A 17,263-nucleotide genomic window follows, 5' to 3' on the forward strand; every position below is an offset into this window, starting at 1 on the left:
GGTCTCTTGATTTTGGCTCAGGTCATGATCAGTTTGTGAGATCAAGCCCCACACTGGGTTCGATGCTGTCAGCATGGAACCTGCTTGGGATATTCTCTCTCTCTCTCTCTCTGCCCCTCCCCCACTCACGTGCTCACTCTCTCTCTCAAAAATAAATAAACATTAAAAAAAATTTTTTTAATGGGAACAATATCTTCCTATGAGGTTGTAAAGCTCAGATATAAAAGTATACTAAAAATTATATTAACAAACCAGTCATTTCTGGTTGAATGATCACTGAAGTAAGCTGGCTTAGTAAGTTTGCCAACCCATTTCCTACCTCTGTGATGTGTGATGCTCAGATCTAGAAATGACTATCCTCTTATATATTAAATAAAAAGCAGTGTTCTGTAAGGATATACGTGTATTTTTTAAATACAGGAATAGTCTTGCAAGAGAGAGGGTTATAAACAAACAGGTAGGGTTATAAACTTCAATTTCTTATAGGAATCCCTGAAAACTTTTGGGATAAGCCTCTTTGGCCAGGATGGAAGCAGGGAAGGAGGCTGAGTGAATAGAGACTGAGAGGATTCAGAGCTCTTTCCCGGTATAATTTAAGCTATGCCTCTAATGACTTATTTATTTATTTATTTATTGGCTTTTCTTACTATTCTTCACTCTTTAAAAAAAATTTTTTTTTAATGTTTATTTATTTTGGAGAAAGAGACAGAGGGCAGAGTGCCAGTGGGGGAGGGGCAGAGAAAGAGAGACACACAGAATCTGAAGCAGGCTCCAGGCTCCAGCTGCCAGCACACAGTCTGATGTGGGGCCCAAACCTGTGAACCACGAGATCATGACCTGAACCGAAGTTGGACACTCAACCGACTGAGCCACCCAGGAGCCCCTACTATTCTTCACTATTAATGAAGAAATACTAACTGAACTTTCTGTATAGGTAAAAATCATTATGCTATTTCATAGTTTGGAAGTCTTGATGAAAGGCTTAAACATAAATGATGAGCATTTGATAATGAAATGAGCCCCTAAATAGATTATTTAGATTGGGAGAGAGGTTTTTGTGTATGTGTGTGGTGTGTATATGTTTATAATAAAGGAAAGTTGGGCTTTAAAGGTGTGAGTTGCCAGCCATTATGATTTCTTTAGAAGACTTACTTGACTCATTTAATCAAGGGAGTAGAGGCCTGTGTCCTTCTGTCTTAGGCAATACTATCTCTCCCCTCTACCTCTTTAGGAGCCAAGATATTGGAAGTCATGATGTGGTGGGGAGCAGTGATGGAGCATCTGCCCACCTGAGAAAAATGGAAGGGGCTCAGTATGGAAGAGTTACTGGAAGTCTTTGGACAGGAATCTTTGATACTGAGAAATTTATATGGGGTGAAAAGGAATGAAAAAAAAAAGTATGGTTGGCAATCTAATTTTGGAGATATAATACGAACTGATGCTAAAGATTCAAAGTTCATTAAGTTATTCCCTTGTCAATATTTAGCCCATTTTCTTCAATCTGGATGAGTCAAACTCAATGCAATCTGAGGAAGAGGGCAACAAGACAGGAAAAGCTGGTAACTTGGAAATGGCATCTCTCTTTGCATCGATTCTATCAAATGTTGAATGCAAGAGTATTTCTCTCTCTTCCCAAGTTCACTCTGAGGTGGAGTGGGTGGAAATCCTGTGGCTCTGTATTCAATGAAATGGACTTACCAAAGACAGCCTTTTACAGAGATTTTAGAGAAAATGAAAAAGTAAGCCAAAGAATAGGATTTCTGCCCAGGCAACAGCTGTGCTATGTAAAATTTAATTTCAAAGGGTTGTTTCTTGCGAAGACAAAGCTAGCTGAAAGGACTGATGCGGGCTCAGCATGAACACACATGCTGCTTTGGCAAAGGCCAAAGCAGTTGACTTATAAATTACAAGCTGTACTGGCTCCATAGGGAAATAAAGGCAATACAAGATATCTGACCATGTAAGAGCATAGATAATCTAATAACAACAGTCTTCATTTCTCTTGTTGTTTTGTCCCTCAAAGTAATGTGTAAATTTTAGAAGATGCTGCAAATTCTTTGTAATCTTTGTGTTTCACACACACCTCTTTCTGCAAAGGTAATTTGCCCACAAAGAGAACTCTGTGCTAAGATGAAGCATGCCATGCTCTAATATTCCTTACATAATCTATTACAAAAGGAAGAAAGCAAAAGAGTTTGTGTCAGATATGGTCCTTCCGAATGAAGACATCTGAAAAAAAGCTCAAATAAATAATAGAACACAAGAGAATTATAAAAGTGTTCCTTACAAAGCTGCTCTGGTAATATACAAAATGTTGATATAGGATATAATATAGTGCGCTCCAATTCCTTTTAAATAGTCATCTGGGTAGACTCCTAAGGAAGGGTGGTTTTTAAATTAACAAATTCATTCAATTTAATAATATAGAGCATTTTATTTGTTTGAAATATTTAAAATAAAAATAAATCAAATATATTTCTACCCAGTAGTGATATCTCCATTCCAAAGCCATTTTATTATCTCAGTGGTACACGTATGGGTACCATCATACAAGGGATGCTTTCTGATTTGGTATTGTAGATGTTATATCAAGGGGAAGGATTCTTTCCCAGAGAAATACACACATGGAAAGGCAGCCATGGAAGAGTATAAAATATATAAGGGCATGTGTCTGTACCTTAAAAACAAAGTTCAAAATGAACGAGAACTTTCTCTTCAAATATCCAAATATCAACAATTAATGTGGGGAGGAGAGGTTATGATGAAACAGTATTGTCACGAACAGCTGTTGGGAATGAATGTTGGTTCAGCCTCTTCAGAAGTAATTTAGAATTACGCCTCAATAATTTTAAGCAGTTCCTATCCTGACCCTGTGACCCATGACACTACTAGGAATCTATCTTCAGGAAATAAACAGATATGTGCACAAATACACACATAGGCACACATATGTGTACAAACACACAGACACACACAGATACACACACACACACACCATTATTCATAAATAAAAATTGGCTGAAAATACACTTCTAAAAAATTTTTCACTTAGGAATGCTATGATAATAACTGAAGTAAAAAGAAAAGATACCAAAACCATATCGTAGCCCAAAATCAGATTTTAAAAAAAGCAGATATCAGCAAGATGGCAAAATAAAAAGTCTCAGTTCTTGTTCCCCCACAAAAACACAATTTAACCATGATACATGCATCAAAATGCCTTTGTAAAAATGTTAGAATGCAGTTAAGAGGTTGCGGTACTCTAGGACAGCAAAAAGCCAAGAAGAACCACATTAAAATGGGAAAGAAGAACAATTTCATTTTACCTGCATCAGTCCTTCCCTGAAACTACCATAGGCCAGCACTGCAAGAAAATACCCTGACCCCACAGGATGCCTGGGTGGCTCAGTGGGTTAAGCGTCCAACTCTTGGTTTCAGCTCAGGTCATGATCTCAAGGTTTTGTGAGTTCGAGTCTACATCGGGCTCTGCACAGAGCCTGCTTGGGATTCTCCCTCTCCCTTTCTCTCTGCCCTTCCCCTGCTCATTCTGTCTCTCTCTCAAAAATAAATAAATAAACATAAAAAAATTTAAATATGTAAAAAAAAATACCCTGGCCCTTGACTTCTCTGTCAGGATAAAGTGAAAAGTGGAGAATACCTTTAATGTTCTGGCTTTCTGGAAGGCTGCTGAAGGAATGGTTTCTGATTTGCCTCACTCAGAATTATGAGTGAATCAGCATAGATTGGATACCTGAAGGCTGCTGAAACTAAAGGAAAGTGGTGGGTAGCTTGCATGCCACCAGCATGGCTTAGTAAAATTGGGAGAAAGGTGCACAATCTAAGCCTTCTCTCTCAGGAGGGAGATACAGAGGGCTGCCCAAGGGAACTGGTATCTATCTTGCCTGACTTCGGGCACTGATAGGAACTGGCATGCTCTGGATGCCTAGCTGCCACTCATTAGAAGAGAGTTGAGTGGCTTACTTCTGTAGAACCAGCACTTGCAGTGCTATAAATAGACACCAGAGAGCAAAAATTACAAGCCTTTGAAAAGAAGAATGCAAGACTATCTACCGGAGAAACTGTATACAGAGGCACAGAGAAGCTGTATCTCCCCCAAAAAAGTTTCAGAGGCCCCCCAGAATCGTAGCCAAGCAGATTGGTAAGGAGTCTGTAAGACTCTCCTTACAAGAAAGCAAGTCTGTAAAGACTGAGAGAGGTGACTTTAGATGTGCAGATCCCAATATAAAGTTATCAGATGAAGAAACAAATAGATATGGCTTGACCAAAAAATCAAAATAAACCTCCAGAAATCAAACCTAAATAATGAGAGGTATATAATTACCTGATAAAAAATTCAAATTAGCCATCATAAAGATGCTTGATGTGCTCAAGAAAATGATACATGCACAAAATGAGAATATCAACAAAGAGAAAACATGAAACGGAACTAAACAGAAATTTAGGAGCTAAATAATAGAATAACTGAACTAAAAACCTCACTAGAAGGGTTCAACAACAGACTTGAGCAAGGAGAAGAAAGGATAAGTAATTTAGCAATTTGAAATTATTCAAAAAAATACAAAGGAAAAAAAATGTTTAAACATCTGAATCTTGATCTCAGCTCAGGTCTTGATTTCAGGGTGTTGAGTTCAAGCCCCACATTGGGCTTAAAAAAATTGGGCAAAGGATTGAATAAATATTTGTCCAAAGACAACACTGGTATACAGAATGATGCTCAACATCACTAATCAAGAAAATGTAAATCAAAACCACAATGATATATCATCTTACACCTGTTACAACGGTATTATTAAAAACAAAATAAAACAAAACAAAAAACAGAGAATAATGTTGACATCCATGTGGAGAAATTGGAACTCCTGTGCACTATAGGTGGTAATTTAAAATAATTCAGCCACTATGGAAAATGGTATAGAGGTTTTTCAGAAAAAAAAACAATAGAACTACCATATGATCCAGTGATCCCACTTATGCATTATCCTTATCACTGGGAATTGAAATCCAGATATCAAAGAGAGATCTGCATTTCCATGTTTACTGCGACATTATTTACAATTACCAAGAGGCAGAAACAACATAAATGTGTATGGATGAATGAATAAAGAAAATTAAGTAGAAAACAAAATATTATTTAGCCATAAAAAAGAAGGAAATTCTGTCAGGGGTTACAACATGGATGAACCTCGATCACATTAAGTGAAATCAGCCAGTCAGAGAAGGACAGATACTATTTATCTCCACTTATATGAAATAGCCCAAGTTACAGAAAGAAACAGAAAGTAGAATGGTTGTTGCCAATAGTTGGGGAGTGGGGAGGGTTTGTGGGAGAATTGCTATTCACCAGGTATTATCATGCAAGATGTAAAATTTCTAGAGATCTACTGTTCATCATTGTGTTGATAATTAATACTATCTATTGTGCCTCTATAAAAGAAATTAATTGAGGGTAGACCTAATGTTATGTTTTTACCACAATTAAAAAAATAAAACTTTTGGGGTGCCTGGGTGGATCAGTTGGTTAAGCATACGACTTCAGCTCAGGTCCTGATCTTGTGTTTTATGAGTTCAAGCCCTGTGTCAGGCTTTGTGCTGATAGCTAGGAGCCTGGATTCTGCATCTCCTCGTATCTTTCTGCTTTTCTTCTGCTTACACTCTGTCTCTCTCAAGAGTGAAAAAACATTAAAAAAAATAAAAATAAATGAAACTTTTCCCATCAGTCACCATGAGGACAGTATTGTTACTGCCTTGCCTCTTAATAGCCCAAATTCCAAGCTTCCCTTCACAGTTGGAGCTAGAATCCTGTTGGGTCCTGGGAGGTGATGGACCTCATTCCAGTTAACACACAAATTTCCCATATTTACACATGGAGAGCTAGGGAGGTGGAAACTCCAGAGATTACCCTTCAAAGGTCAGAACATATAAAATTGATCCCAAACAGATTTCCAGATTCTGGGATTAGAAGAAAGGATCCTGACAGGAAATGGTTTGGTTAAAAACTTACACAGATAACTTGGATTATATTTGCACTGTTAAGTACCAATACTTCAGGATATGAATGAAAATTGTTTCTAGATTTAAGTGAGATCTAAATGAGATAAATAACTAAATGAAGATATACTGTTACATAGCAATAATGAAGGATATATATGAGGATATAACTATAGTATAAATAAGTATAAAAACCATTGGAACAAGTGCTACCACAGGTCTGTACCCGAATAGACCACATACAGTCTTGATTTATCAACCCATATTCACAATTTATAATTGAACACAAATGGAACACAAAATATTTTTACATATATTTAATATATTATAAAATACATATAGAACATATATACCATAAAATACTTTATGCATAAATTACTTCATGTAAGATACATAATTACACATATATATAATTTTTAAAATAATTTTTTAACCAGAAACAAAAAAAAATCTAAAAAAAGAATTTAGATATCAATTAAATAATCTTTTGGGAGTTTGATGTAGCCTCTTTGTATGAAATGAATATTTTGGAGGTACTTTGTTAAATCATTTCATAAAATTTTACGGCCTTCATTTTTTAATTTATGTTTACCTTTTGCAAGTAAAGGACTGTTCCTTTTAGTACAGCATAAAATGTTTTCCATCCTCGCTTCCCTCTTGGAGCTAGAAAGGGTAAAAAATGGAAAATGTTATTTGACAGAAAACAGCACTTTAGGAAGAAGTGAAATGATCAACATGGTGTATTTCAATGATTTGGTTTATTAGCTTCCAAAATTAATAATAAGAACTAAAATATTCTTGAAACGTAACTGTGTAATAGTCAATCTTCCAAAAATGTCTTCCATGTATTATTTCATTTAATCCTCACAATAATAATGTGAGATAGGTACTATGACTCTTGTCTTTTTATAAAACTGAAGCACAGAGAAGTAATCTGCTCATGGTCATACAACTAGGAAGAGGAGAAGCAGGAATCTGAACCCAGGTAGCATGGCTCTATAGTCTGCACTCTAGTAGACATGACTTAAAGACTGGGAAAGCAAAGAGGCATTTTGCAAGTGCATATTAATCCCAGAGAAAGCTTAAAAGCTCATGTACCGGATCATTTATAGCTCTGTCAAAGTTTCTAGAAATCATTAAAGTCTCAGAATATAAAAGGACTCCTCTTGGTATTTCTCCCACATACCTACCAACTGGATTATAACTTTGGCAACCTGCATTATCTCAGCTGCAGATCTTGCCACACTGTAACATAATATTTTTGTTTTAAGTGTCTCTTTCAGGAGATTATGAATGACCTGAGAGCAGGTATCCTTCATTTTTATAATTCATAGTACCTGGCACAGTGTATGGCAGTCATTAGGCACCCTCATAAAAAATCTCCAAATTAATGTTCTTTAAGAAGTCCTTACAGGGGCTCCTGGGTGGCTCAGTCAGTTGGGCGTCTGACTTCGGCTCAGGTCATGATCTCGTGGTCCGTGAGTTCGAGCCCCGCGTCGGGCTCTGTGCTGACAGCTCAGAGCCTGGAGCCTGTTTCAGATTCTGTGTCTCCCTCTCTTTGACCCTTCCCCCATTCGTGCTCTGTCTCTCTCTGTCTCAAAAATGAATAAACGTTAAAAAAAAATAAAAATAAAAAAAAACTGAAAACTTAAAAAAAAAAAGAAGTCCTTACATTCCTTTTGTTTATATTTTCCTGGAGTATAAAGTAGAATTCATCTATTTTTTAAAATGTTTATTTATTTTTGAAAGACAGAGAGACAGTGGGAGATGCAGAGAGAGGGAGACACAGAATCTGAAACAGGCCTCAGGCTCTGAGCTGTCAGCACACAGAGCCCGACATGGGGCTTGAACTCACGAACTGTGAGATCACTACCTGAGCAGAAGTCAGAGCCTTAACCAACTGAGCCACCCAGGCATCCCTACAATTTCTCCATTGAATCAATGTATACTTTTACAGAATGTCCTAAAACAAAAACACAGATTAGCAAATATAGTTTACTATTCATTCGTAATCTTAATAAAATTAAAATATATAACTGGAAAATTTTATTACCTGAATGACATTTTTCTAAACATGTCTATCCAAATAGGTAGGTACGGTCACTCATTCTTACTCCTTTATCAACTATCTGGCTGCCTTTAGGCTGTCTTTAACTTGGATGCTTGATTAAATTAGGAAGTGCATTATTCTTTTTTTTTTTTTTTTTTTTTTTTTTTTTTAAATTTTTTTTTTTTTTTTTTTCAATTTTTTTTTTTTTTTTTATTTATTTTTGGGACAGAGAGAGACAGAGCATGAACGGGGGAGGGGCAGAGAGAGAGAGGGAGACACAGAATCGGAAACAGGCTCCAGGCTCCGAGCCATCAGCCCAGAGCCTGACGCGGGGCTCGAACTCACGGACCGCGAGATCGTGACCTGGCTGAAGTCGGACGCTTAACCGACTGCGCCACCCAGGCGCCCCAGGAAGTGCATTATTCTTAAGCAAATCCTTTAAATCTCCTTTGACTGAAGACTCAAGAATCCTTAGGGTTGGCAACTGTGTTAATATCCACCTACAGAACACAGGTGCCCCTGCCAACACTATACTGATATATCCACCTGGCAAAGAAGGACTCAAAACATCTGCTCTGCAGGTTTCTGGGGGAAATTAAAAAAAACAAAAAAACAAAAAGCAAAACAAAACAAAACAAAAAACAACAACCAAAAACAAACCATCCCATCTGTTTCCACTATGCAAGGTTTACAAGTATGTACTCAAAAATAAGTGAACAAAAACAGTACACCATTATCTCCTTTATAAAGAGAATCACAGATCATTTATACATATCTATATATAATATATAGATATTATGTATATTATATATAAATGTTATATAATACAGTATATATATAATTTATATGTGTATATATCATATATATGTATATATCATATATATATATATATGATATATATATATATATACACTGAATATTGACTGTACTGTTAAATAGATGTCAAATTCTGATACAGCTGATGTGACAACAGTGCACACAGAAACACAGAAGTGACCACAGGAACTACTGCAGAGCAGGACCAAAGGCAGCGTGGTGTGCCGAACCCACCAGACTAGAAAGCAGACCAGCTGGTTTCTAGCCCTGTCTTAAACCCATCTCACCCAAAACTTTAACTGAGTAACTTCTAACCGATCCACCAACTTTTCAAAAATTTGGATGTTTCATTTAAAATCATGGATAATTTACCTAAGTTAAGGCAAAGAACTAGCTAATGCTGGAAAGGAACTTAGAGAAAACTGCTTTTTTTCCCCTCTTACTTTTTGTTGTTGTTTAACATCTTTAATCCCCATCACCTACCCATTCCCCCCATCCAAATCGTCTCTGGTAACCATCAGTTTAGTTCTCTACACTTAAGAGTCTGTTTCTTCCTTTGTCTCTGTCTCTTTTTCTCTCTTGGTTTTATTTCTTAAATTTCACATATGAGTAATGGTATTCATATGGTATTTGTCTTTCTCTGACTGACTTATTTCACTTAGCATTATGTTCTCTAGATCCATCCATGTTGTTGCAGATGACAAGGTTTCATTCTTTTTTATGGCTGAGTAATATTATATATACTTCTTTATCCATTCATCTATTGAAGGACACTTGGGCTGCTTCTGCAATTTGGCTACTGTAAATAATGCCACAATAAACAGAGGGGTGCATATATCCTTTTGAATTAGTGTTGTTATATTTTTTGAGTAAATACCCAGTACTGTGATTACTAAATTATAGGGTAGTTCTATTTTTAATTTAAATTTTTAATTTTTTGAGGAAAATTTTCACAGTGTACGTACCTGCCTGCATTCCTACCAATAGTGAGGGAGGGTTCCTTTTTTTCCACATTCTCACCAACACCTGCTTTTTCTAGTGTTGTTGATTTTAGCCATCTGACAGGCATGAGGTAATATTACATTGTAGTTTTGTATCCTATGACTTATGATTGGAGCATTTAGTATATTTATATGCAAAGTAATTAGTGATAGATGTGTACTTATTGCCATTTTGTTACTTGTTTTGAGCTTATTCTTGTAGTTTTTCTCCTATCCTTTCTTCTCTTGCTCTCTTTCATGGTTTACTGGCTTTCTTTAGTGATATACAGTAAAACCTTGGATTGTGAATAACTTGTTTCTGTGAGTGTTCTGCAGGATAAGCAAGCATTTCTAATAAATTTTAACTTGATAAATGAGCAATATCTTGCAATACAAGTAGTATGTGATGCCTAATGTCACATGATCACACCTGAGCCAATGGTTCTTCTCTCTCTCACTGCGGGATTATGGGTGATCATCAATGCAATGTCACATTTGTGGTAAATCCTCAAAAGAAGGCAAAAGCAAGTGGCATTGGATAGGCTCCCTTTTAAAACTGCACAAAACGAAAAAGATTCCACACCCGTGATTCTGTTAGTGATAGTGAAAGTTGTCCTATAAAATAACCCTTCTTTCTCGTCTCCCTTGCACCAGCCATGAAGGTTTTCAAAGTTAAGTGTAGGTTAATTTTTTTCTTTATAGTTTTTATTTTATTATTTTGTATTATATTACAGTATTGTAATCATTTTTATATGAATATTTTTGGGTTGTGGAAAGCATCATCTGAGTTTCCACTATTTCTTATGGGGAAATTCGTTTTGACTCACAAATGCTTTGGATCACAATTTGGAACAAATTATGCTCACAAACCAAGGTTTTACTGTACTTGGATTTCTTCCTCATTCTTTGCATATCTATTCGTGGTTTTTAATTTGTGACTGCCATTAGTTTGTATAACATCTTCCATATACAGCAGTCTCTGTTATGTTGATGGTCACTTAAGTTGGAAAACATTCTTTACTCCTCTCACCCCCACAATTTAGGTATATAGTGTCATATTTTACATCCTTTTATCTTGTGACTCCCTTGACTGGTTTTTACAGATTTACTTATTTTTACTCCTTTTGTGTTTCTTACTTTTCATACCCTCACTTATGGTCTTTCCTTTCCACTCAAAGGGTGCCTTTTAATATTTCTTGTAGGGTTTGTTTAGTTGTCATGAAATCCTTTATTTTTTGTTTGTCTGAGACGCTGTCATTCTACTCTAAATGATAGCCTTGCTGGATAGAGTATTCTTGGATACAGATTATTCTCTTTCAGCACTTCAAATGTATCATGTCACTGCCTTATGGCCTACAAAGTTTCTCCTGAAAAACCTGCTGATTACCTTATGGGGTTTCCCTTATATGGGATTTCCACTCAGATTATGATCCCAGGGTCTGCACTGAGTGTAAAGTCTGTTTAAGATTCTCTCTCTCTCTCTTTCCCTCTGCCCCTCTCCCCTGCTTGCATGCACTCTCTGAAATTAAAAACAAAACAAAAAAACCCCAAAAAAACATATAAAAAAATAAACATGATGGGAGGAATGAATGAGAGTTCTATTTGGAAACCCAATGTCACCTACTGAAAGGCTTTAAATTATAAGGGTGATAGGGAGTTGGTAAGTAGGTTTTAAAAATACCTAGGTGTCTACTGTAAAAAGGTGTTTACAGAACTCTATCAAAAGACATGATTTTATGCACTAGACTATGCTTTCATAGCTGTTTTTAATATGCATACTCAAAGTTCAAAGACACTTACCTTCTTTTTGAAAATACAAAGATTTTAGAATATTTTGTTCTCATCATCTGCCTCCAACCTTACATGATAATGGTACCTATTACTTTTGTTTGTTTTTTTAACACTACCAAAAAAGACATCATTATTTTTGTATGTGTCTATAAACTCCCATCGTCTATATATACTTTCATGTTTACATTTATTCATTAACACTTTCTGTACCTCAGATTTCTTTTTGAGGTCATGTTCAATTAATTCTCTAAATTTATACTGAGAAGTTCCTTTTGTGAGGGTTGCTTTGATGGGAAATCATTTTCTACTTTTGTTTACATAAAAATGTCTTTATTTCATTAAAAATTCTGGGTTGACAATTCAATTTCCTTATGAAGATATAATTTCACTACCTTTTGATCTCACTATTGTTTCAATGTCTATCTTGACTCTAGTTGTTATGTCTAAGAAGAGGTTTCTTTAAATTGATCCAGCTTGATGTTCTTTGGGCTGTGTGTCATTTCCAAATTCTTGTAGTCATTAGATCTTTGAATATTGTGTCTCCTCCATTTTCTCCACTATTTTAACCTCTGACACTCTTTTAATTGCATTCCACAGGTTTTTTTTTTTTACCTGTTCTCTCTTATATTCTTTTTATTTTTCTATGCTAAAAGCTGTGTAATTTTATCTCCAATTCTCCTTGGATACCCAGATCCAGAGATACTCTGAAGGTATAGCACCCCTAGGGTTAGCTTCCTGTCCTAGATTTGTACTCATATTTTTTTCCTGGCCTCATAGGATTTCCCTTTCATTGTTATAGTCATCCATTCTTTTAAAAGGTATGTTAAAATACCTCATCATTTTTAGATGTTTTATAATGGAAATTTTGGAATTTGTAGGCTGTTGTATTGTCAAAATAGACCCTCTAGCTCTTTTTTCTTTAAAGAATTTTTTTGTAGAGAATTTTGTAATCTAGAAACAATTCATGAGAAGAATACAGTAAGTGCTGAAGACAAGATGAGAGGAATCATAACACAGAACACAAGGGAGGAGGCAATTACAATTGTCCAGATGAGAGAAAAAGGCCAAAATATGGGCAGAAGTACACAATAAATAAACTAAAGAAATAAAAAGGGGAAAGGCAGTAATGTTAACTGAGCACCTATATCCAGTGCTCTGAGCATTGGGCTAGCATTTAAAATGTACACTATATTTGATCTAAACAATCCTTAGTTTAGGTATTATTGCCTCTTTTCACATTAATGTCTCCTAAGCTACACTTGCAGTCCTAAAGGTAGAGTAAGCTACTGAGAAGGCTACTTGTCTAAGGATTTCAGAGCTACTGTATAGGGCAATTCAGCCAAGGAAATGTATTCTAAGGCTACACTGAGAAGGAGAAACTGTGCAGGTGGTAATCTTTTATAAATGATCAAGCCTGCTACTCCAGTGAGATAAATATAATGGATAGGGAAAGGAGAAGTCCAGACAGGAGGGGGATACAAATACAAAGTATATTCTCTAATATCACTGAACTCAGGGACTTTCAAAGGTATTCTTGCTCATGGCTATGAACCTCAGAACTGAGGCATGATCCCTGCATCTGCCCTCTCAGATGTGACCAGCCCAAAATTTCTGTGGAGTACTAACTCTCATAGCAATAATAATTACAGCTGTGGTAATAGCACATATTGTTTTAAGCACTGTTCCAAAACTTGATGTGAATTAACTAAAGCCTACAACTTTATAAGGAAGCAATTATTATAATCTCTATTTTACAGATGTGGGATCCAAAATCCCATCTAACCTGCAACGCTTGGTTCCCACAGCACTGGCCACATTTACTCTGGTTTGTATGCAGGGAAAAGACCAGTTAAACCAGACTCAGTATACAATGTCTTGGTTAACTCTGAGATACAGGAGTTATCTTCAAATTATTTATGATCTAAGCATGAACACTGACCAGTCAGGAAAGACACTGTCCAATCAGGACTGAAGGGACACCCATAGTAAATAGTCTGTACAACTGAACCAGTACATATATTCCCTATCAGTCCTGCCTGGGAGAATGTTTCCTGCCCACCGTAGGTTAAAATAAGAAAGAAGAAAAGTCAAACAAAACTCTGTGATTATTGTCCTACATCTCACCCATACACAAACACACACACACACACACACACACACACACACACACACACAAATACACATTTCTGTAAAAGAGAAATTGGCAGTTGTTCCAAAGATAGGTGATATTGGAACTATTATGAAATCTTCAATATTAGAAACCAGCTCTTGTTAATGTTCTCATCTTACCTTCATTATACAGTTGAAGAAGTCTTTTTGGAAATATAAAGTAACAATACCTTGGCTTCAATTATTGCCATTGGTCTTTGTAAAATAGTTAAATTACCTGGGACCAAAAGCACAGGTTGTCACCATTATTTCATAAAGAGGAAGGAATCAGAAAATGTTCCCAAGCAATAAAATATTAAGTAAAGATTGATACTGAATACATGCCAGAAAATAAACCTATGTATTTTTTGTAGTCTACCAAAAGGTATAGGCTTCATGTAAAAGTTTATATTTGCATGCTATACTCTGCAACTTTAATTTTTTTCTGAACCAAACTGGGAAGAAATTGTGGCTAGGATCTTAGTGTCCCAATTTTTCTATTTTATTCAAAAAGGAATGATTTTTTTCCTACATCAAAATAGATTAATCCTGCTTCTGGCCGCTGTGGGGAATAAGCTTAGGAACTCCCTGAGTTTTCACCGACTGGTTAACAAGGCATAAAGAATTAGAAAGCCATAGGATGTACACACCCAAGTTTGGGTAAACAAGAGTAGGTAAATAAAATTAGGTAAATGGGGCAAAGGCCCCCAGTATAGGTAAAGCAAGGCAAAGGTCCCAGTGTAGGACAAAGGTATAAGAATAGGGAAATCTCAGGATGAAAACATCCAAGATGAGGTAAACAAGATTAGGTATTCAGGGCAGAAATGCCCCCAATTTAGTACAATAGCAGAAAGCTGCTTTGTAGGAAGGAAGGACCAAATTAGGTAAACAGGTAAATAGGACTATAGACCTCTGCAGGGCAAAATTGCCCAGGGGGAGCTAATTAGCAAAAGAAAGGTGCCTTGTTGACCCTGAGGTAGCATGCTCGTTCTTGTCCCCTAGGCTAGTTTAGGGAAGCAGAAGTGTTGCCTCATGTTTCCTGTAAACAACCCTTCACCTGGCACCAGAATCTTGTTTGTATTGACCCAAACTCCTAACACCGCATATATTCAAAACCCCCTTTCCCTTATGCCCATGAGTTAATGTTCACAATTTCATTGTCTCTTTCTGCACGCCCATCACCACGTTTGTAAGCTTCTGATCCTAATAAAAATGGAGCAAGGACCCTTACTCGGGGCTCTTGTCTCCTCCCAGACATTAGCTTCTCTAGCATTTTTAATCCTGTCTCCCACCTTCTTGCTGGACAAGACAGAACTCCAGACCCAGAGTCTATGACAGGCCACTTCGTACTTTGGATTCCCTAATCCACAACTTTTTGCTTTTATTCAAGTTTAATATCAGAAAGACTTAATGTGTATGGAAAGGCATAGTATGTACATTGCCTATTTTTTTCTTTTAATACTCTAACCTTTCTTTCCTGTCTGTTGGCTTGAAAAGCATTCTTCTACTGCCCCAATAAAATGACAAAAATACCATCTTCCCCAAAGAGTAGAGGTCAGTAAGAACACTAATGAGAAATAATTCTTGAGTAAGGCCTGAAAGCTAACATTTTTGGTCCTACCAGGTTTGAACAAAGGGAAACATGAGAATGTGATGGTTCTATGCACATTATCTTCAATTTCCTTAATGAAGAAATGCATTTAAAATATAATGTAATACCACTGGTGGCATTCCAAAATAAATCCTTGCTGAACTTGGAAACAAAGATGTGCTCAGCAAAGCTCTTCTATACTAATATAATTGGGATACATTTATATTAGATTTGTAAAAAGCACAAGACATTTTTAAAGGTGCTTTATTTCTCTAGTGACAGCATCTGAAAATTGGGAAAAATTCTTAAAGTATTTTCTTTACAGAATAAAGAGGTATGCTACCTTGGTAGCAGGCAGACTCATAAATTCTACACCACTGAGGGCTGAAAGTACAGCATACGGTGAGGGGAGGGGGAATGCTTTCTGCAACTGATTTGCAAAGGACTTAGATTCATAAATGACAGCCCTACAAAACATTAAAGAATTGAAGAGTGATCTTTGTACATTTATCCCTAATTTTCTTTCATAAACATCCTCAGGGACCACCATAATTACTATTAAATCTTTATAGAGTGTAAAGGTCAAGAGGAGGTCACCCAAAATGTGCCACTTTGGTGTATCAATTATTTTCAATAAAAGTTACTTAAGAAAGAACCAATGCAAAAAGAACACTAAACCCTCCCTCCTTTGTCTCCAGAAAACAAGATATAAATCTCTCATGTGAAAGGTACCCTTCTTGTTCCAGGGAGTAAAGATATCCTTATCACCAGAGATACAAAATTTAGAGCAGAGAAGGCTATATTAACAACCCTTGTTACTTTTTACTAATTTACTACCCCAGCCCAATTCTATTTAGCATCCCTTATTAACTGAAGCTCCCAAAGTTAAGTTTTCTTTGTTGTGTCAATCTATCACAGATTTATTGTCTGTTTGTCTAAAAAGTATAAAACCTGCCTACCTTGGTCATTTCTTCAATTATAGGATTTCTGTTTGCATGTAATAAAACTTTGGTTTTTTCTCCTGTTAATGTCTCATGTCAATTTACTTCTTAGTCAAGAAGGACCCTGATGGGCACAAGAAAAATGATTTCTTCATTCCCTACAGTAGGCATAGTTGGCAAGATAAAATTCTACTTGATATTTGCTCCAAAGATTCTGCAGCTTTCAGATCTTGGGACATCTTATGTATAGCCTATAAAAGATAAGGTTTCTTACCATGGTAGCTTCCAGGAATCTATCTGCAGAGTCCAATGGAGCAAGAGTGGTAAGAATATATTTTTCCTTTCTCTAAATTTAGATTAGGAGGAAAAAATACTGTGGAATTGGTTCCTTAGGCTTAGTGACTCTTGGTAAAAAATTGGTAGAATGCTCTTGGTTTTACTGATCCATTTCTTTCCAGAGATGGTCATTGTCTTGTCTGTGTCCTTTGTGTTGTTTGTCACATATAGGTATTACAACAGGGCAGAACACAGGGACTGGCTCTATAAGCCTGCTGCTGGAGCCTGGCTTACAGACTTAGTTCATGGCTTTCATCAAACTAGCATCTGCTTTAGGGAGCCCCTCCCTAAAGAATGTGGTGAAGGGGCGCCTGGGTGGCTTGGTTGGTTAAGCGTCCGACTTCAGCTCAGGTCATGATCTCACAGCTCGTGAGTTCGAGCCCCGCGTCGGGCTCTGTGCTGACAGCTCAGAGCCTGGAGCCTGTTTCAGATTCTGTGTCTCCCTCTCTCTCTGCCCCTCCCCTGTTCATGCTCTGTCTCTCTCTGTCTCAAAAATAAGTAAACGTTAAAAAATAAAAAATAAAAAAAAAAAAAGAATGTGGTGAAAACCTCAAGACAAGGGAAAGTAACCTGGCTATGTGTGCATACATGACACTCCTCA

At 36.5% G+C, this 17,263-nt stretch overlaps 1 protein-coding gene across 22 annotated transcripts in view; it reads right to left on the minus strand.

Moving 5' to 3' along the window:
* The window catches only part of PSD3 (pleckstrin and Sec7 domain containing 3), a 747,126-nt gene that overhangs the window by 98,297 nt on the left and 631,566 nt on the right, over positions 1-17,263 (minus strand). For all 22 annotated transcript variants that reach the window (XR_009259079.1, XR_009259078.1, XM_058720427.1 and 19 more), the window contains one exon: positions 6,602-6,672. Coding sequence is in view for 20 of the 22 variants with exons in the window: in XM_058720427.1 (XP_058576410.1) it covers positions 6,602-6,672 (71 nt within the window). In the remaining 2 variants the exon portion in view is untranslated. The remainder of the gene's footprint in view (positions 1-6,601; positions 6,673-17,263) is intronic.

Source organism: Neofelis nebulosa, chromosome 3 (assembly GCF_028018385.1).
Source record: "Neofelis nebulosa isolate mNeoNeb1 chromosome 3, mNeoNeb1.pri, whole genome shotgun sequence".
In the NCBI taxonomy this organism is placed as follows: domain Eukaryota; kingdom Metazoa; phylum Chordata; class Mammalia; order Carnivora; family Felidae; genus Neofelis; species Neofelis nebulosa.